Source organism: Megalops cyprinoides, chromosome 19, assembly GCF_013368585.1.
Source record: "Megalops cyprinoides isolate fMegCyp1 chromosome 19, fMegCyp1.pri, whole genome shotgun sequence".
NCBI classification, from domain to species: Eukaryota; Metazoa; Chordata; class Actinopteri; order Elopiformes; family Megalopidae; genus Megalops; species Megalops cyprinoides.
In genome coordinates, this window is record NC_050601.1 from 21327160 (window position 1) to 21348422 (window position 21263).

The following is a 21263-nucleotide window of genomic DNA, read 5'->3' on the forward strand; positions in this document are numbered from 1 at the left end:
TCAAGCTTTGTTCCTAACAGTGCATTCACGTGGATCAAATTTGCCACACATCATTTTGGAAGAGCTCGAACAGATGAAGATACATTTTGTACAGCTTGACTCTCACGATCTGAAAGTGTTTTTTGTTTCTGATGATGCTTTAGGTGTCAGACTTCCCTCAGACGGTCACCCCACAGCATTCTTACATGTTTCCAAATGGAGTTTTATTTGTGTGTATTCTATCAGTTTATTGTAGAAACATGGAAGGCCTGATACTATAAGTAACTCTGTCGCCCCCTGCTGGCTACCCAGAGACACAAAGCTAGATAAGTTGCCTGAAATTAGTGTAGATAAGTTGCCTGAAACCTCAGGACGGTCGCTAGGAGACAGTTTTATGAAGTTTTAAGAATAAACGCTGTAAGAGTTCAGCCCAGCACACACACTCCATGGCTCCCCTTTGTCGTCCTGTCATGGGGCCTGTGAGATATATGCAAGTGCCTTCAGGCATCTCGGGAGTCTGGAGGCAAGGGGAACATCACAGAGGAATGGTGTGAGGGAAGCAAAGGACTCATAGTCAAGACGTGGTCCTTTGTGTGGTGGGGCACTTCCAATTGGCCCATTGCCGTGTGGCTTTGCGCAGTCTCACTGAAACCCCAGGAAGGCCTTAGCACGCCGGTCTTCCTGTATTCTGTTTTGTTGCATCAGCTAACATCACTTAAGTTCAATGACTCAAGTCTCGATGAGAGCGAGACATATTTAAAGTGCTCCATCTGCACACCTGCTGATTTGGTTTGGTCGTGACCCATTTTGGATCCGTGTCGCATGTCCTTAACAGGAGCACTGACTGTCTGACACCACCATGCCATATGCCTCTCCTCAGTCCAGCTGGCCCTTCAGACAGCACCAAGGACAAAAGGCAGCTTTTATTCGGCAATTCAGCTATGTGCAATTTGCAGTACAGCCCTCCACTTCAAAGCTCGTCACACCTCTCCCTGTCTCTCTGTTAATTTTCGTGGGCTTGAATCTAGAAATTATTAACTTTATTAATGTATTTGTTTACATTATGTTAACTTTAATTTATTCGTTTTACATTACATTCATTTAGCAGACGCTCTTATTCAGAGCGACTTCCAGCACAATGATTTTATGAACTTTACATTACAGTACATTACATTAACATTCATTTAGCAGATGTTCTTATTCAGAGCGACTTCCAACACAATAACTTCTTGAGACTCTGGGCTTTTTTTTATTAGCAGAGGCAGTGGCACTCATCAGCATAGAATGGCACTTATGAGCACCTGGTGCCTGCATGTGCCCTGCACCCAGACGTACACACTACAGTAAGTTTGTTTACGGTGTGAAATGTTCGGGTTTGGGGCCGGGGGTGGTGTGGAACTCAGGGGAAATGGAAGGGAAATTGACCAAATCCAAATAACTGCACCACTTTACTTTTCTGTAGCAGTCGCATTTAGGCAGGCCTTCAGTTGCAGTGAATTTTCCTTCCTAAATTTAGCACATAGAACCCATATTCACCATGTTGTATGTAAGTGTACAGGATGTCAAGGAGGTTTTCTGTGGAGGTTAAAAAGAACTCTTGAGAGATTAGTTAAATTTAGAGAATTCTACAGGTCTCTGTTGGTAGTATCTAACAAGTCAAACTATGTACAACCACTGCAGAGATCTGTCTGCTGATGGAATCATGGCTATTCTGAGCTCTAAAGCCTGGAGCTGTCTTGATCTCAAGGGGCTTTATCCTGGTCTGTTACAGGATGTGGAGGATTGGGCAGGAAGGCAATCAGCCAACAAAACCTGAACTTTCACTAAAAAATGAAGACTTGAATTAGGCATGAGTGCGCCATAGTGATAAGGAACATGGCTGGTGGTAAAGAGCAAAGTTTGCCAGTTCAGTTCCCTTATGTGGCATTGCTGTTGTGCCCTTGAGCAAGGCACTTAATTGTTTCAATAAATAGCCAACATTGTTAACATATGCTACATAAACTGCTCTGGATAATAGCACCTGCTAAGCAAGTAACATGATGTAACCGGGTATTTCGCAGCTCGCACAGGTACCGTAGTAGTAGTAAAGAAAGAGGTTTTTTTCCATGATAGCGAATCTTTTTAAATGGACATAAATGCAGATGCACTTTGACGAATCATGATCGTCGGCCTCCATGCCCCCTAAATGTGGTTGCGACTTTTATCCCTGACCGGTACCCCTCTTTCCGCCCCACATCCGTGCGGACTCCATCCATTGCTGGTCTGCTGTTGCTCCTATCACTACCTGTCCGCATCAGTCAGCGGGAAACCGTGTCACTGCATTGTCCCTAATGTTAATAACAATCCTCTGTCTCAATCATCTTTAAAGTCAGAACAGAGTGCATCCTGAAGTTGTTGACATACAGTACACTGCAATGCCAAAATAGGAATGCGTAATTGGAGGGGGGTGGCAGCAACAGGAAATGTCAATTCTTAGCACAAGGCTCATGTGTGCTATCGAGCTAACAAACCGCTCCAGCGGTAGCGGTGGCTTATTGTTGCACTCTGCTGGTCTGTGCTGGCTGCTGGTTGGCGAGCTCCAACGCTCTCCAGATTTATGCCCCGCTGTCCTCGTGTGGCCAGTGACTCAGCTCGTCTCCTCCATCCTTTGGCTACCCGCCTGGCTCTCTCGCGGTCCTTCTGCACTCAGGCAGAGACCATCAGAGCTGGCACTGTGTGAGAGAGCCAGGCAGGTAGCCAAAACATGGAGGAGATATAGCTTTTTGTAGTTTTTCCCTTTCCGAGGCAGCACAAAACATCGTAGACCCCTTGCACAGACCGGCAGTTCTGGGTTAAGGGTGAGCACGATGTTTTAGTACCATTCACCCACACGTTTTCAATGAATTATGAAAGCTCACTACACCAAATAGCATGCCCGACGCACTGACCAAAGGCAACTCGCCAATTACAGCTGGCAATGTTACACAATATTGAGAAGTTACAGGTTGGCAGGGCATACCACACACCTGTACAGTATGTACTATATATTGTACATAACCACATTGATACTGATTTCTGACTCATTAAAGACTTGTACTTTCGTACCATCTAACTACCATTAAACACAGTCTGCGTAGTCTCATGTAGCAGCTGGACACATACTCAAACCTGAGGGCCATTTTAACTGACTTCTCTCTCACCTCCATCTCGGTTTTCCCACAGCATTGCATTATTTCAGATGCTGTGGTCCACAGCCTTTTGATTCACATCATTGGCTTCTCCTCACATTCAGCCAATAGACACACCTGTTCATCACAGCCAACTACAAGTCATCATCTGCCCTTGGCAGAAAAGAGGTGACCACCATCTTTGTTGTGCTGGGAAGCTAGAAGGCTTAGTGACAATACAGCCATACAATGCCAACAGGACGGACTAAAATGCATTTCTATATTTCTAATATATTTCCATCACCAGCAAGTCAATAGACTCATGTCCCCTAAAAGAGTTCAGTGCACTTAGTACCACAGAGCCATCACTTAGATTACGCTTTATTTCAAGGGCTTCATATAACATACACAACATCTTTATAAGCATGACATCATTATATTATAAAGCCTGCATAATGTAAGCAAAGGCACTTTATGCTGGCTGGTGAAGGTGGCTTACTGTATGGCATGTTTTTTTTTTACATAAAGCGCAGCATAACTGTAATCTGTCACAAAGCACCAAAATTGTTATGAATGCGCCACAATGTAGTATTATTATATTATATTATTATAATTCTACTGTGTAAGTGTATTCTATGAAGTGCTATGAAGATCTTATGAAGGTACCTGCTGATGTAAGTTCTGGAGGAATTTTGTATTTTGGTAATGTGATTTTCGTGTGTGTGTGTGTGTGTGTGTGTTTTCTGATTTCGTGCAGAATGCAGGAGTGCTCTTCAAGATCCGCGTGGTCGGAGGACTGGCGCCCCACAGCTACCTGTCCCCTCAGGACAGTCGGCCACTCTGTCACCCCGCAGTGGACAGGTGAGGCCAGCACCATTTCTTACCTGTATCCCTCACCTATGCCTGCGGGGCAGTTATCTAGCTGCAACTAAACATAGCTTAAAAACCGGGAAAAACAAACACTAGCCCTGACGTAGGCCTTCTTGTCATATTGATTTTTTTAATATCATTTCTTAGCTGTGAGCATCTAATTCACAGTTTGGCACCTCAAGCAGAGTGCCCTTCTGCCCACTCCCTACCCTATTCTGAGCTAGACCTTTCAGCACTGATGAATGTTAAAGACATAGTGCTCAAACACGTAAAAGAATGCATGCCTACTAGACTATGCACAGCAATGCGATATGAATGAATAGCCTACCATTGTATTCATCTCACTTTGTTACAAGATACGGTAAGCTGAAAGATGAGATCAGTTTGCGATATTTGCTGGCCACACAACAATCGCTGGCTTTGCCAAGAAGCAGTGTAGGTGGCCCATCTGTGTCACTGTGTGGAATTCTCATGAAAATATTACTCAGAACACTTAACTAGATCCACATGTCAGCTTCCCTAGACAGTTATGTATCATCAATTTTGTAAAAAAAAAATCCCTAGTTTTAAAACTTAGATTTTTAGATCACTGGCTATGTTAATTTTGGGTTCTGTCTGACTTTAAACAGAGCAGTGGGAATTTGGATGCATTATTTGTTAATTAGAGACCTACAGACCCCAGAGCATGATAATTAATGCTGCTTTGGCATCAGCTGACTCCATATTCCCAGAAAAGGACGCATGCTTTCGGGCAAGTCAATTGAACGCATGTTTGAGGGTCCATCCTCTGGGAATTCACAGTGGAACACCGCTTTGAGTCTCACAGAGAGGAAATAGATAAGCTCAGTTGCTGGCATTGCTAGATTTCAGTCACCATCTCCTCAGAAAGCAGCTGATATTGATCCGCGTTTTGTGAGTGGTCATTTCCAGGGGCTTTCTGTACGTTCCGGAGCTCACAGTTCAGATTCCTCTGCTGTTTGTGAAGGTGGATTATTTGTCCTTTTTGTCTTGTCCCAAACCCTTTAGCGCCTGTGTTTATTCTGTAAGCTGAACCAGAGGGCAGGGGTGAACATTTTGGAGAAAGGGAATGTCGCTTGTCTTTGTTCCGGGCTGTTGAGTGCATGGAATGACTTACCAGGACCCGCAGAGGTATATCACATTTGTAGAGAGAGGCACTGTGGTCCTTCAGCACAAAATGGCAATGTGATGGACTCATTCTAGATGACAAGCTTTAAATGATAAAATAAAATAAGAGGGTCTGAATGGCCCCCTCTTGTGTCTTGTGGGTTCTTGTATTCTGATGTTCTGCTGAGACCCCTTGCTTCAAAATATGATGGGCAGCGAGACTTTGATAATCGATCGGTGAGCAGCATGATGGAAGAGGAGGCTGGAATTTAGCTGATGGGAATTGCAGAGACTGCGTGCAGTTTATGGGTGGTGAGTAACTCCCACGTGATGCTTCTGGGAAGTGTAGCCTCCAGCAGGTTTCATTATGATGCATCAGCCATTAAACGGTGGAGTCCAAAGGGCTGTTCCCACACCAGGTCGCGGATATGCCTAAACACATCCCGGCACTTTCAAAGACTACGCATCAGCCTCTGTGCCAGCTTGATAGAAATCTCGGTCTATTTGCCTGTGTTTTTTCCCCCCACACATTTATGTCATCGTAAAGAAATTATACCCAGAGATAAGGATAACGGATTTGATTAACGCAAGAATGGAGTTATCTGAATGTTATCTGAATTATAAGGGTCCGTGGCATCTGTACGCGTCCACTCTTTTTTTCATTTCTGAAAAAGGTTACATTTTCCACAGTGCCCACTACACTGTGAATGGAGAAGCTCACCTTGGAGCGGTGGAGTGGAGGCAGAGGTACAGGCAAACTGAGCAGGTGTGAAGGTGGCAGTGTAGGACCCAGTCCCTGCGCGGAACAGGTGTGAGCTATGGGGGCAAACTGGGGAGACAGTGTGGGGTAGTGGTTAAGGAGCAGGGCTCGTAACCTAATGATTGCACGTTCAGTTCCTACATGGTGCACTGCAGTTGTATCTTCAGGCGAGGCACTTAACCCAGATTCCCTCCGTAAGAATCCAGCCGTAAAAGTGAGTGAAATGTAAAATAAGCTGCTCCGGATAAGAGCATCTGCTAAGCTAATGTAATGTAGAACAGCGGACCGCTGTGGCTGCACATTTAGAACGCTCTTTATAGTCAGCTTTGTTGACCTCATGGGGAGATATGTCACGTGGCAATGTCTTGACAGCAACAGATCTGAACAAACTAGTGAAGATCATAACATGTTGAAATAGACACTAGTGTTAATAAATATTATGTTGGCAAAGCATGTTTACCCTACATTTCGTCATTTAACAGACTCGCTTATCCAGAGAGACTTGCTAAGAAAGAGAACACCATGCATCTAATAAATTTGCAAGCACAAGATATTAAAGACAAGCAGCAACAAGTAACTAACTCTGGAAGTGAGACAGCCTGTGCTCAGTGAAAGCCCCCTGCAACTTCCTTTTGTTTTCTGCAAATGAGCTGCGCCCGTCCTGAGTGAATGTGCGACCCAGAGAGTCACTGTGATTGGCCCATGATGAAGGCCAATCATCTCGTCAGCATTTTACTGAAGTGCAGGTGGCATCCCAGTGTGTCTTTGTTTCAAAATTTAAAGATAAAGATTTATGTTCATTTTGACCAATATTTCCCTCTTGAAAAGGTGTGGGGAGGTCACTCTGAGTGAGACACTGAGTAACCGGTAGCTCTGCTGAGTGAAAGGTGCTTTGGAGCCACAGTAGCAGGGCTGCTCCACACCCCAGTCCATTTAGCATTGGGCAGAGCGCCCAGCCGCGCGTTTGCGCGTGAGCTCAAATGAATGTGACTGCGACCTGCCACATCACCTCTGTCACTGAGAAACTATTAGGCGTTTTCGGAGGTGTTGGGTCCCTGAGCGTTCAGCACATGAGGCCCGCTTCATTCGCCTCCCTCACCCAGCCTGCAGGGTTTTCATCTTTGGATTTTATGTGAAATCTGCATTGAATTTGTTTAACTGAACTGAACAATAAACGTATACAGAAACTGAATATGTTTTAAGTGCTGTGTCACAATAGTCACTTTCAGCATTATTTTAATCATAACATATTTTTATGTTGTGGTGGGTTTGTGGGGTAGTTTTGTTAAATTTCATGAATTTCATTATGTACAAAGATGGAAAAAATTTGAATATTATTTCAAAGTTTATTATAGGAAGAAGCAACAGTTAATTGCAAATTAATTAATTAGTTAATTCAGGAGCTTCAATTAGTGTGTGCGTGTGCCTGCGCATATGAGTGCATGTGCATATGCATATGCATATGTGTTTGTATGTGTAATATTCTGTTAAAGCATTCAATTTCCATTTTTAGTCAAATATTGCCCCCTTGTGGTCATTGCAATTCATCAGTTTGCACCTGGTGTCATTGCTCTGCAGTCAGCTATCTGAATAAGTAAGTGTTTATGTGACAAATATTAACACACATATATGACATAACATAATGTAAAGATGTACAGTTAAATGCACTCCAAGAATATTAAAAGTTTATTGTGGAATATTGTTTCTGTTTCCTAGTCCTAGGAAACCTAGGACCAACCATATATATGGGTTTTTATGATTGACCAAATGACCAAAGGGGACCTACCGCTTATATGAAGAGCTACCATTTACATGTACTCCATGCCATTGCTTCACTTCTTCCTTCTCAGTTAGCTAACACTAGCTGGCTTAGTGCGTGGTGGCCACACACTTAAAGTAGATTCACCTCAGTAACTGGCTACAGTGCATAATCACAGAAAGCAGGTTCCATTTCTTGAGAAAGTGTATTATCTCATATGTAAAGTTTTATGTAGACAGACTGCAGCCAAGATGGTATCAGGTGTTTAGTTCTTCAGTGCATGCAGATTGGAAGAAGAGGAGAGTAGGAGTGTAGCTTAGGCAGCCAAAATGTGGAGAGTGATATTCCTGGTGTAAGGCAGTGACCTCCACCCCACTCTATTCTCAGAGCCCTGAAGTTCTGCGGGACAGGGGGACCGCCCCATGTCAAGCTTGTCATCGAGTGGGACCACAAGACCAAAGAGCGGTAGGCACTGGACTCTGTTGTCTTTTAGTTCATTCGCCAAGCTTTATACTACTACAGGATTATTTTCAAAGTGCTAATACCTGTACTTATAAAATGGTGATTTATGAAACTGACACGAGAATATGCCTCCGTCTTCGTGTGTGCGTGCGTATGCGCATGCCCATGTGTAGTAGCATGTGAGCATGTGAGTTTGCATGTATTTTGTGTCTGTGTGTGTGTGTGTGTGTGTGCATATGCTTGTGCGTGTGTGCCTGTGCACGTGCATGTGTGTGTGTGTGTGTGTGTGCCAGTGCGCATGCGTGTGTGTGTGTCTGTGTCTGTGTGTGTGTGCGTATATGCATGTGCGTGTGTGTGTGTGTCTGTGTGTGTGTGTGTGTGTGTGTGTGTGTGTGTGTGTGTGTGTGTGTGCGCGTGTGCGTGTGTGTGTGCATCCATGTGTGCCCATGCCTCTCTCTCTTTCTCTCTCTCTGTGCACAGCGTGTTTGGTAACATCCAGGAGGAGGTGACCCGGGATGCAGAGAGCGTGAGGATCCAGCACCAGCAGCACCTCCAGCAGCACAGCTGCACCCTGGACGAGTGCTTCCAGCTCTACACCAAAGAGGAGCAGGTAGCCTTCTTACCCACCTGCCAAAATGGCCACGTCCAGGGACAGCCCTTCCCACCTGACTACCTCACTAAGCTCTGTCCGTCACAGTCCCAGAAGGCAAGCTTTGTACACAGTGTCTAAACTCCTCAGGTTAAAGCATGAAACAGTATCTGCGCAGCACATTTCAATGGAGTGGTCTGGGGCTATACGGTAACAGAAAACCTGGCCATTTAGTCTGTCTGAAGATCGCCCCTTTCCCCTTCAGTTTATGATGGCAGTTACTCCCTCGAATGGCTATCTGGAAAGCCTGAGCGTTTGAAACCTCAGATCAGGCTGTTAGTGAGAAGCTGTAGTGGCCTACTTTAGAGACTTAGCAGAGAGGGGAGTTAAAGAGGAAAGGAGATGGCTTGGCCTAGCTTGGCCTTCCCCGTAAATCACAGAAAGTCATGTTTGCTTCTCTTTGCTCTTTAGTCTTCTACTTTTTGGAAGTCAGGCAATCAAAGTGTTGAGCCCGAAATGTTGTGATTATACAGACATACAAACATACATGAGAATGATCATACATTGCAACCTAAAAGAACATGTACTGTATGAACCTATGACTTAACAATTTAGTAAATCCAGCGCAAAATGCGTCCCTTTGTAATATTTACATAAATATTAAAATAAATTCTAAAGTTAACACTTAAGGAATCAATGATACATAAGGAAGCAGTAATACCTTCATGAATTAATGCATTAGCCTAATTTTGAATAAAAGTAGCGGTTCAGTATCAGTCTTCACAGTGGTCACTTGTCTAGCTTGAGTTTATAACAGCACCTAGGAGAAGTGCAGTACAGGGAAGAAAGAACTGTCAAATCACAAATTGATTTGTGTGCTCTATCCTCACAATACTCCATTTCTGAAAGAACAGTGCAAAAAATCCAAATCTCACCAAGCATATTTGTGTCTTTTCAAGTCAAAATATCTCTTTACACTTAATATAAGACACAGTCACCAAACAAGCAAAATTTCCTTGAGCTACAAGGACTTGTTTTCAGACGGTGCATTTGAATATCTGTGTATTTCCACTAGTTCCATTGGCAGATTTTTTCACTTATTACTAGCAAAAAACACCTTGTATTAATTATTTTATTTCTTATTTTTGAAGGGCTGTTTTTTGCAGTGAAGTTAGTGTGGGTGTGTGGTTGATAAACTGTGTATTTTGTGGACAAAGTGGCAGAAAAACATAGACGCACCTGCTGTGCTTGGCTCCCTAATAAATGGACGTCACAGCTTCGTGGGTGGTTGCCTCTGAAGCGTGGTTAAGGCACGCATTGTTCTTTTGTCAGTCGCTGAAATGTCTCTAAAGTACCTTTGTAAAAGACCTTTTGTCTCCAAAGTATCTTTGCTTTCAGAGACCCCTGTCACTGTAATTACTCTCTAAAACCCAGGCTCAGCAGATGCTGTTATCCAGAGTCCAGCACAGTAGAACATATTATGTCTATGTGTCCATTCAAGTTAAAACCCAACGTGGTAATCTCATATATGCTTATATACTCTTTACATACATAAGTGTGTCTGTTCAAGCTGAATGAGCAACAGTGTCAGACCAGGCTAATAAATCTGCCACATATGTTACGTATGTTAAATAGAATTGTAGACTGGAATTAATGTAAGCTACAGTTCCTTCGTGAAAAACACCTGTGGGTGGTGTTTAAAGTCAGGTGACATGTAGGGGCATTCGCTCATCGTTATTTCATTGCCCTGGCCAGCTGGCACCGGACGACGCCTGGCGCTGCCCGCACTGCCAGCAGCTTCAGCAGGGCACGGTGAAGATGAGCCTGTGGACGCTGCCCGACATCCTCATCCTCCACCTGAAGCGCTTCCGGCAGGCCGGCGAGCGCCGCACCAAGCTGCTGACGCTGGTGCGCTTCCCGCTGGCCGGCCTCGACATGGCGCCCCACGTGGGCAAGGGGGGCCGTGGCGCCCGCCCCCTCGGCCCCTGGCCCGCCCCCTGGAGGCAGGCCGACCCGCCCCACGACTTCCTCTACGACCTGTACGCCGTCTGTAACCACCACGGCGGCATGCACGGCGGGCACTACACAGGTAAGGCCCGGGCGGGCGCTGGCGGGAGAATTAGACACGCATGAACCTCCCAGCACAGAGGTTTCCAGCATCACTTTGGAACTTTCCCTTCTCAGCCCAAGGATTTCACCCCAGCCAAATTCATAATGCCTGTCCCTTATGTTTGAGTCATTAACCCCCTTCTGCCCTCTGGAGTACCCCAAGTACCCATATTCAGTCTTACCATATTCAGTTTTATGAATATATCTAGGGCACTGGTGTTGGAAACGCATCTCCATAGCAATGCAAAAAACAGAAAGGCAACAGTACAGAACATAACAAAGGAACAGCATAAAAGAACATAAATTAACAATGCATCTGTTACTTATTCTATTGTGTTGTGCCTTCCCATAAATTATTGTAATATATTACAATAGACGTCATGCAGTGCAGGATAAATCTGGTTATAAATCTCTGATGGGAGTGAGGTGTAGCAAGCTAAGGCTACAAAAGGGATGGCAGCAGCATGGCTATGGGAGTACAGAATCAGGGGGACGTTTATGAACTTTAGAACTGTGTGTATGTGGGTGTGTGTGTGTTTGTTTTGTGTTTGTGTGTCCCTGTGTATGTCTGTCTGTGTGGTTGCGGTCCTCTGTGTGTGTGTGTGTGTGTGCGTGTGTGTGTGTGTGTGTGTATGTGGCCTCGTTGTGTGTGTGTGTGTGCTGTATCCGCGTGTTTGTGTAGCGTACTGCAGGAACTCAGTGGACGGCCAGTGGTACAGCTTTGACGACAGCAGTGTGGACATGGTGCCGGAGGGGGAGGTGTGCACCCGGGGGGCCTACATCCTCTTCTACCAGAAGCGCAACTCCATCCCACCCTGGTCAGCCAGCAGCTCCGTCAAGGGTGAGTCTCTCTCACTGCAGGTGGGAGGAGTCACAGGACCATGGGCAAGGTCACCCTACCAATGGGTGGATTCACAATGCAAGTGGGTGGGGGTCACGTGCCAGTAGGCGAAGTCTCGTTGCCAGCAGCTGGAGTCACAAGCCAGTGGATGGGGCAACCCGGGCATTGTTGAGTGAGGATTGGTCTGTGCGGGATGACTCTGGAACCCTCTCATTGCAGGTTCCACCTGCTCCTCAGCGTCAGACCACTGGCTGATTCGCCTGGCCGGAGACAGCAAAAGGGGCAGCCTGGTCTCCAGGGTGTCCAGCAGCTGCCCCTCCCACGGGCCGCAGACTCCGGAGTCCCCCGTCTTCCACGGCGACACCCCTAAAAGAGAGAGGGGTGAGCATCTGTGTGCCGACCGTAACTCCCAGCATTCCATGTGTTTTCCACCTTATAATGCTCAGCTCTTTGCTCACTTAAATCTCTGCACAGTGAAACACTCTGAAATATCTACACAGTAAAGACCTGCACTCTGGAATGATCGACAGTAACAGTAAAAAGTCTTTTTTTAGAATCTGACTTATTACATTACATACATTACATACATATTACATTATTACTGACTATTACATCATTTGTTTCTGCTCCACCTGTTAATTTTCATTTCCACTGCCTTTTCAGGTATGTCTTTCAACCACCTTTTCCGTGCTGTTTGATTTTCCAGTTTTCCAGTTTTTTTTTTTCCAGAATTTTGAGTTTTTCCAGAATTTTGAGTTTTCCAGTTGTCTGTGAAAAACATAGCGTCCTGCGTTTTGTGACAGTGGACTCAAAATAAGTTTACTTTGGTTGAATTTTTGATTGTTTCAAGCTATAGAGTGTGCAGTAGGGTAGTATAATAGTCAGAACATGTATGAGTTAAACAGTATGTGTGCAGCATATAAAAAGAACAGGAAGTGCACCCTTAATTCTGCTCTGGAATGTTATAAAGATTTTACCTTACTAATTGTATTCCATACTTGTCTAACTGAAACCTGGGACTGAGTCGCAGTTCTCTTGAATACGGATAAGAGCCTGGTGATGAAACCCAGTGAAAGCTTTTAGTTGTGTAGCCCTCTGTTTGCAGTTGTGCTGTGCACCAGTTAGGTGGCCTGTGCGAAATGGGTGGGTGTGCACTTACTTAGTAGTATCTGACTAAATACGTTCCCTGGGTTGCTTCCTTCATAGAGGCGTGCCTGTGGCGCTTTAAAGCATTAACCAATGCTGCCCTCTCTGGCTGCAGGAGGGTTTGAGACCCGGCCGTTTGTGCACGGGACCCCGGGCCGGAGCAGGAGCATGAGGACACCCACCAAGGCCAGGGAGGGCCTGAGCAAAGTGCTGCCCCTGCGCTGGTCACTGGGTTCCAAAGAGCGGCACAGGCCCACAGCCGCACCAGGAGAGCTGGTGGAGTACCTGGAGTCGGGGCGGCGGCCGCGCTGCACCAAGGAGTCCATCGTCCCGCTGATGACCGGCCCGGCCGAGGAGGGCCAGCGCATGGAGCCCCCAGAGAGGAGCAGCAGCCTCAAGCAGGATAAGAGCCTCGCCAAGAGGGTCTCCAAAAAGACCAAGCAAGACCAGGCTGTGAACCAGGACGCCCGGTCCCAGAGGAACCCCGCCGCAGCCCCCCAGCTCGGGTCCGACTGTGGCTCCGCCCTCGAACACCACCCGGACTGCGTGCTGAGGAGAGCCACGGGCCAGGCGGGGGCAGCAGCCAGGGCAGGAGGGCAGGGGGAGCAGCCGACAGCACTGACCCAGGACGGTAGAGGGAGGAGAGACGACGGCCTCTTCTGCTTGCTGACTCCCGGCTTCCTGAGGAGGGACGGGCCGAGGAAGTGCCGCGGAAACGAGGGGGTCGACAGCAGCCCGTCCCACCCGTCCCCTAACGGGACGCCGAACGGGCTGACCAAGCAGAACGCCAATGGCGCCCCCAGAGGTGGCGGCAGACACTACGGGGACATGGCCAACGGCGGGATGGGCCGTGGCCTCGCGGACATACGGCGCTCCCAAAGCTCCTCGCACATCCCGACCCGGCTGGACGCAACACCGCGCATCACCGCCCCGCTGTGCAAGAGAGTCCCTGTGGCCACACCCCCCCGAAACCCCACCCACATCACTCTGCAGAGAGTCTGCTACAGCACCGCCTCACTTGGCAGAAAGAGGCCGGTCCCTGAGTCCAGCTTCTGACCACTTCAGCACATCAGTAGCACCATAAGTGGCATAAAACCGTGGGTGGTCCTCTGTGGTACAGGAGGCCCCTGTGATGTCATGGGGGGGGGTGGGGGCCTTGGTGTCACTGTAAGGGGGAGCATGGCGTGGGGTATGACTTAGGTCAGCTGATCAGAATGGGCATTTTTTTCAATTGCACAAATGTTTAAATGTTTTTTTGTTTTGTAGTTTTGTGACAGTTAAGTGCCTCTGTAACTAATACACAGCTCAGATTAATAAACCCATTTTTTTAAACACAAGGAGCCAACTGATTGGTTCACACACATTAACAACTGATGGCCACACCCTGTTGTTTGCAGCATGCAGCCCAGATGCCAAAAGGGAGAATGACTTCCTGGCTGAGCTGGTCAGAGCAGGAATATAATAATTGTTTCTTTCAGTAAACAGATTGAATGTGCCATTAGCCAGGAACAGCTACTTGTTTAGCAGGCCCGTGTGACATATTGAGGGGAGAGCATGCAGGTTGAGATTCACTGAATGTGTCTCGTGGTAACTGATCTTATGTTGCCCTGAGATTATACAGCATGGGACTGTTCAAACTTTGAATGCTGAAAGTATACTTTTCATGCTGACACACTTCTCACATTGAACATATTATAATTCAGTGACAGCTAAATTCATGGTTTTGTGTCAATACCACAAAAATGTAGCTGTTGCTTTAATGTGTTAATTATCTTGGTTAATGATAAGAGTCAACTGCAAAGAATAATCACCTCCTATTAGATCCTAAGAGAAAGCAATGAGCTGAAAAATTCTATGCAGGTGCCTTCTTCACCAGAGGCGTAATGACTGATATACTGTATCTGCTGTTGCGTGTTGCACCACACAATCACCCTCTGCACTTTTTGTACTTAAATGTTGATTTACAAGGCATATCAGAGCACTGATTTATTTAAACGATTAATTTCGAGGAAGCTGTACATTGGATGTTATGGAATGGTTCTTTGTGCTTGCACTTCAAAATGGCTGCTATGTTGTCATGTGTAATACATTACAAATGATGTATGAACTGTTAATTTTTTTATTTTGCACTTTCTTTAAAGCCAGCAGCACCAAAGTATTCCTGTTCCTGTGCTACCTTGACTGCTGGAAAATTAAATGTGCTGTTGACCTACAGTACACCGTTATAATTATTACAGTTATGTAATGCTTGTGAAGTCACATGGCAGACACCAGTGAAGTAGATTTATTATAATACCAATCACAATGTAAAATAAACTGAGAAGTAAAAATTACATATCATTACAATAAAATGTGAAAATACTATAGATGTAAAAAGATGTAAAATAATTATAATATAGTATAATATAGTATAATTATATAGAATATGAGAATGTGCAGGCAGTTGAAGGTTATTGATAAGCCAAAGTACAATAAATTCTAGGGGGAAATGATGGGCTATTACAAGAAATATCACAGAAATGATGATTGTTATATAATTGGACATATTAAGTAAATAGGATACAGTTCAATATTGATGAATTTCTAACTGATTAGTGGAACTTCACCTTTGACCATCAGAAATTGGCCATCATTTTATTGGCCTGTGAATCTTGCGGGTGGAAGAGAGACGTGGATCAGAGATGTGGAACGTGGAACAGAGACAGCCATACAACCAGGACCATTTCCCAAAGGTAGCTATGAGGTGTCACAAGTGAAATGTGGTTATATTTTGATGACTCATTTCATAATGGATATGTTTGGCTGTGTTTATTTTGACACAGTGATTCACACAGTGATTCAGTGACTAAGGGGTACAGTGAATGCCCGGACTGGTCCGAACTATCATTTTCAGAGTCTCAGAGTGTCATAAGGTCTCAAACTATAATGAGTCCTCTTAGATCATCATGTCTGTTAATTAAATAATAATAATAATAGTAATAATAATAATAATAACAAGAAGAAGAAGAAGAAGAATCTAAAGCTGTTATACCATGACAGTGACACTTTGTCAGAATCCATGTGCCAGCAGGCACCAGTGTGATGCAGGGGTCATAACCCAAAGGTCACCAGTTTGTGACAGTCCTTGTTAGCCCTCGCTACCACCCCGGTAATGGCGGCGGGGTGACAAGGCTTAGGAAAACGCGTGACTCCGCTAGCTCATAGGTGAGAGGGAAGGTAATGAAAAACAATGAGACGTCCATGGAGCAGCGGTGCACCTCAGCCTTTAATGAAGAAATTAGTACGGTTACAAAAACCAGCCCACTAGGTTCTGCCACAGTTATTCACTGTTCGTGCAGGGATAAACGAACAAGCAAAGTCTCCCCCAAAGGGGACGAAGCACAACTACCCAACATTCCCCCCGGTTCTTCATAACAAACATATCAAATTCTTAAAGAGACAGGGCCAAATAAAAGGCAACTGTTACAAGTTCAGTTTACAGAACGTGTACTTAGTTAGGGTACTCAGTGTAATGTCACTATATCAATGTATGGTATGGAAAACTATGTAAATCATTCTCCATAAATGCATTATAGTGCATATAGAACATTATAGCAGTGCTTTAAGCACTTATCTAACCACAGATATCAAGGTATTAACCCCCAGTTTAATGAAGCTCCAAAGAAGGAACATATGACAATCAATGGATACATATGTAATTACATTTTCTCATATATAAACCTACAGTATTATGGTATTGCTATGAATCAGAAATTCACCTATTGTAGAATGTGAACTGAAAGCTCTCTGGTGGTTGACTGTGTGGATCTGGAGCCACAGCCGCAGCTGAGACCTGACCTGCACTAACGGCATGGTACCTCCCACGCAGAAGCAAGATCTGCGTTCCCCCCAGACAAGACAGTGTAATACAGGACCGTGCCAGCTGTCGGACTACTTTCGTTAAGCTTAGCCATGGCGCTATTTGGACACAAAAGGAAAATCTCCGATTTGTTTTAGTCTAGAAACGGTCTTCCATGGTAGCGTAGCTTCTCTCGTCTGTGGCATTCTTAATGAAACATGCGCGCTCTGTGTTTACTGATGGCGGGAAATGACTGCACTGGAAAACACCGCAGGCGACACGCGAGACCATTTGAGCGCCGTGTTAAAGTTCACCTCGTTCACTCCTCTCTGTCCTTTATGCCGCAGTGTGGAACGGTGGAATCGTTTTTGGGAGTTTTTGGGAAATCCTTTTGGTCACGTTCGAGATCCAGCATTCTCCCCTCTATCAGACTAACCTGTAAAAAAACTCCAGACAAAATCTTTTTTTTTTGTTTAGTTTTTTTTTCTGCTTAAAATGTCCCTTCAGTTTAGCAAAATGAGCACTGAGTGAAGGATGACTGTCAGCATGTGTGTGAACATGTGGGTTTCTATGTTTTATATACACATTTCTGCAATGTACTACTTTTGTACCTGCTTTGTAAATATGTATGGACAATTGTGAATTTATCACTGTAGAACCATGGTCTCTATAAATGGGTAAAAAATGGACCCCGCACAGGTATAATATCAAAAGGATTGCAGTGTTCAGAATCTTGCTTATAAGGTGTCTGTTTTATAACATATATTGTTATATTTTTAGTACTGCAAATAAAAGATTATTTATCACAGTTTGGTTACTTGAGCGTTTACTCATCCATGGGGGGAGGAGTGTATGTCAACACTGTGGTTAAAGTGTCTTAAGATACTCGGAAAAAAATATTATAGATGCAGATTGTTAGGGAGATATTGTCCTTAATATGTTTCTGCTATAATATTTTATTTGGGATAAGGCACTCCAGCACAAGATAAAGAACAAAGAAATGCCTTGTACAGCACTGGGCCAGTTTAAACTGTTGCCTGGCTTCTTTTTGAACTGTAAAAGATGTCTGTAGACTAGCTGTGAGAGAGAAGATGTATTCTCCTGAAAGAACCTCTCCATCCAATTTTAATCTCTCTTTTGTCTTCTCAGGGGACTGGGATTTCCCATCAGATTGCCCATGGTTTGAGGTCATCTCTTCTCAGCCCTGACTCCCACATCAATCGCAGTGTTACTTTTCATCAGTACAAATGCAGTTTTTAAGACCTGCTTAAATGTGGCAAAACTGAATATTGCCGTTTTTTGATAATCATAATGAAAATTAAATCTGAATGAACTGGAGGCTTTCAACTGTCCTAAGGCCAAAGTCTTTCCTAATTTTGGTGAAATGATGCCATTAATTTGTTCATTAATTAACAATAAAAATACTTCTAAACCACGCAAGATTATGGGGGCTTGTACAATAATAAAGATTTAAATAGATATCTTACTATTGATTTGATAGTAACCGACTGAACTGCTTGTAAGGCATACAATGTAGTAAAAGCGCATCATGGAAATTTGTGTGGCAGTTAGTGGCATCCAGTCAAATGGGGTCATAGGAAGGGGTAAGGAGAGTGCAAGGGGTGGTGGCAGAGGCAGCTCCTTGTGGGTGGGGGTGGGAAGGGGCATCCGACAGTAAGCAGTTAGCAACACCATCTTAATGTGTGTGAGTCCAGGTAGTAGTCCAGTCTCTCACAGGGGCAGTATGCTTGGAGGCATAACCAGGTTTTGCAGTATACAGCAGCTGAAATTGAGAGGAGGAGAAGACAGGTGATTTCAATATGTAATGGGACTGAGAGTCTAGCAATTCATTTTGTTTGTGAGGTAGAGAAAAGTAGAGGAATAAAGGTTTCAGACAGGCATGAGCTAGGACAGTTAGGGGGAGCAGGTAATGGGGGATGCAAGTAGACTTGGGAGTGTATTTCTGTCGGAAATTGCACTATTTTGAGGTCAGATATAGTTTTATGGTTGGTTAGTCAGCAGGTCGTATGTTTTATAGAGCTGACGGTGCCGAGGGAAGACTCAGTGGACGAGGCTTACAAAAATAAAAGGCTTAGATACGTAGATTCAGCAGGGGCCAGAGAGATGTATAACGCAAAATATGTGTTTTTCTGTTGGTTTTGATTTAAGGAACATGGTAGTACAACGCCAATTGTTCGATGGTAGGATAAGTATAAGGTCGGTAGTAAGTACTGTAGAGCGTTGGGGGTGGTGGGCAGACTTTTCCCAGCAAGCCTTGGGTGATGGACTGTTGTGTGTTGTTTTACCCACCGTGAGTGTGACTGTGTTCCCCTTTTATGTAGTTCCCTCCTACCCAGTCAGTGTGTGTTTCTTGGTTTTGGTGTTAGTTGCTAAATAGAGCATTTGCAGAGTTGTCATTCCAAAGCAAAAACCCAGCTTCCCACAGTACGCTAGTGTTTGTATGCTGAGTTGGTACTAAGTTAGGGAGCTTTATTAGTGGTGAGTAGTTGGTAGGACTAGGATCAATGTACACATGCTAGCGTGTGCATTTTGGTGTGACTCAGCAGTGGGGAAGTTTAAATTATTGTCCATGTTAGCGTTGTCAGTTTGCTGGATTATTGCTGTGTATTTCAGTGTGGTTGAGATGAGTACGTGGCTAGCCACTTAGGTAATCAGTTGTTTTTCATTACATTATTAGCTGTTTAATAGAGTAGGTTGGTAGCACAGGTGGTGAGAGCAGGTATGGAGGGGGATGGTTCTGGGACACCAGAACTAACTGTTGAGCCTTCCTGAAGTGACTTGGGCCTAACTCAACGAAACATTGATGAAGGCAGGTGCCCACTTGATAACCCCAATAATATACTGGCACCTATACTCCTTTTTTTTCTTGTAGCATAATGGTGCATAAACAGTGGCATTGGGCTATGTTGTCTTGGCAGAGCGCTTATCCTGTTTTATGGCAATTTGTGTTGTAATATTAACTAAGGAAGTCCAAACCTAAAAATACCCGGGTTAACTACTTGGCCTAAATCTTAAATCTCACATTGAAAATTTTGTCCAAAAGCTACAGGTGAAGTTAGGCTTCAAAGCTAAAAAGGCATTGGTCTCAACAATATTCCTCCCAGTGCTTGACTATGGTGACATTTGACATTTGGTGCATACACAGTCATACTTCATTTAAAAAAAAAATGTTAAAAACACAGTTCGATCTTCCATTTATTGGAAGAGATACCTCAAAACCTCTTCCACCAGAGGGCAGTGCATCACCAAACAACGAGCGAAGAAGTGGAACAATTAACAAATAATGCTATTAATATTATGTATTGTGTAGAATCTTACTTAGATTCTTTCAGAACGTGTTACTGTTTTTGCATCGATTAGTCAATGTCTTGTGCAAAACATTAGGATATTGTTTTGCATGGTGTTTGGCACTATTCAATTGCAAGTGAGCTATATTCATTATAAAAGTGGCTGGTGAGAATACCAGCCTTTAATATAAACTATATCATGAGTCTAAGTCATGTTCCCTGACTTTTTCAAATGTTTCCAGAGCAGGTTGAAATAAATTGTGAAAAGCTGGTGCTGTTGTACAACTCGTGTGTTTATACTGATGCTGCCGATTTTCTCATTCACAAACCATGTGTGAAAAGATCTGTTTCTAATACATTTTGGAAATATTGATGAGCCTGAGGTTTAAAGTTTTGCTTTTTTTCACCCAACCTCTACCCTCTGTGCACAATAAGATAAAATCACATATCACTTTTTTTTCCCCCCATGTAGAAAAAGATGACGTGACACAGTGCTGATATTTTTGGGTGCTCTTATTGGTTGAGGAGGCAGAGGCGAAGCTGTCACTTATTTCCTGAGCTTTGAGGACGCACGCTTACCGCTGCAGCGCACAGTGGCTTTACATTATTTGATGCAATGGTTAGACCTCTGAAGTTTTTTGTGTTTCTACTGGTCCCTCTCAGCACCTGGGCTGAAGGTGAGTATGAATAGGTTCTCCATGCTGTTGTCCTTTGAACCTAATGGAGTTGGAGCAGTTTCTGTTTTTAGGCTAAGGCCTTGAATATGTGGTATGAGCTAAGCCCTGAAAGCTCAACACTTCTTTATTCACGTCTGATAAACACTGTTGCTAAAAGATCTGTATTTTTATCTGCTTCCACCAGTTTTGTATAGTTATTAAAATGTAATTAAATATGATAAAATTGAATGTATAAATATCTAACAATATAACATATTGTTTAGGATAACAAGATGTCATTTTGTGCAGTGACCATGTAACTTTGGCCGTTGAAGCTGGCCAAGGATGGGTAGCATGAAACAATGCTCCACCGGTGCTAATGTGTCTGTGTGTTTCTCTCTAATCCATAGGGATCAGGAGCATGAGGTTCCTGCAGCTGAAGCCTGGAGAGGAGTTCACTGTGGTGTGTTCCACCACACTGCGGGACCAAGAAGGGCTTTACCTGTATCATAGCCTGCCTGATGAGAAAAGTGTTCTGTACTTGGACAAGGATACCAATAAACTAACACTAGGCAGTCGATTCGAACACAGGCTTAAGACAGAAGGACAGCTCGAAAACTTCACCGTCACAATCAGCAACCTGATGGAGGATGACTCTGGCCTTTACTGGTGCCT

The 21263-nt window shown here is 44.4% G+C and overlaps 1 protein-coding gene across 1 annotated transcript in view; it reads left to right on the forward strand.

The window, feature by feature from the left end:
* LOC118795174 (ubiquitin carboxyl-terminal hydrolase 43-like) overlaps positions 1-13876 on the forward strand; it is an 81845-nt gene extending 67969 nt beyond the window's left edge. Inside the window, exons 9-15 of the mRNA XM_036553564.1 lie at positions 3883-3986; positions 8027-8104; positions 8582-8711; positions 10446-10779; positions 11482-11640; positions 11860-12021; positions 12902-13876. Coding sequence (XP_036409457.1) covers positions 3883-3986; positions 8027-8104; positions 8582-8711; positions 10446-10779; positions 11482-11640; positions 11860-12021; positions 12902-13842 — 1908 coding nt within the window. The 3' untranslated portion in view covers positions 13843-13876. The remainder of the gene's footprint in view (positions 1-3882; positions 3987-8026; positions 8105-8581; positions 8712-10445; positions 10780-11481; positions 11641-11859; positions 12022-12901) is intronic.
* The last annotated feature ends 7387 nt before the right edge of the window (positions 13877-21263 follow it).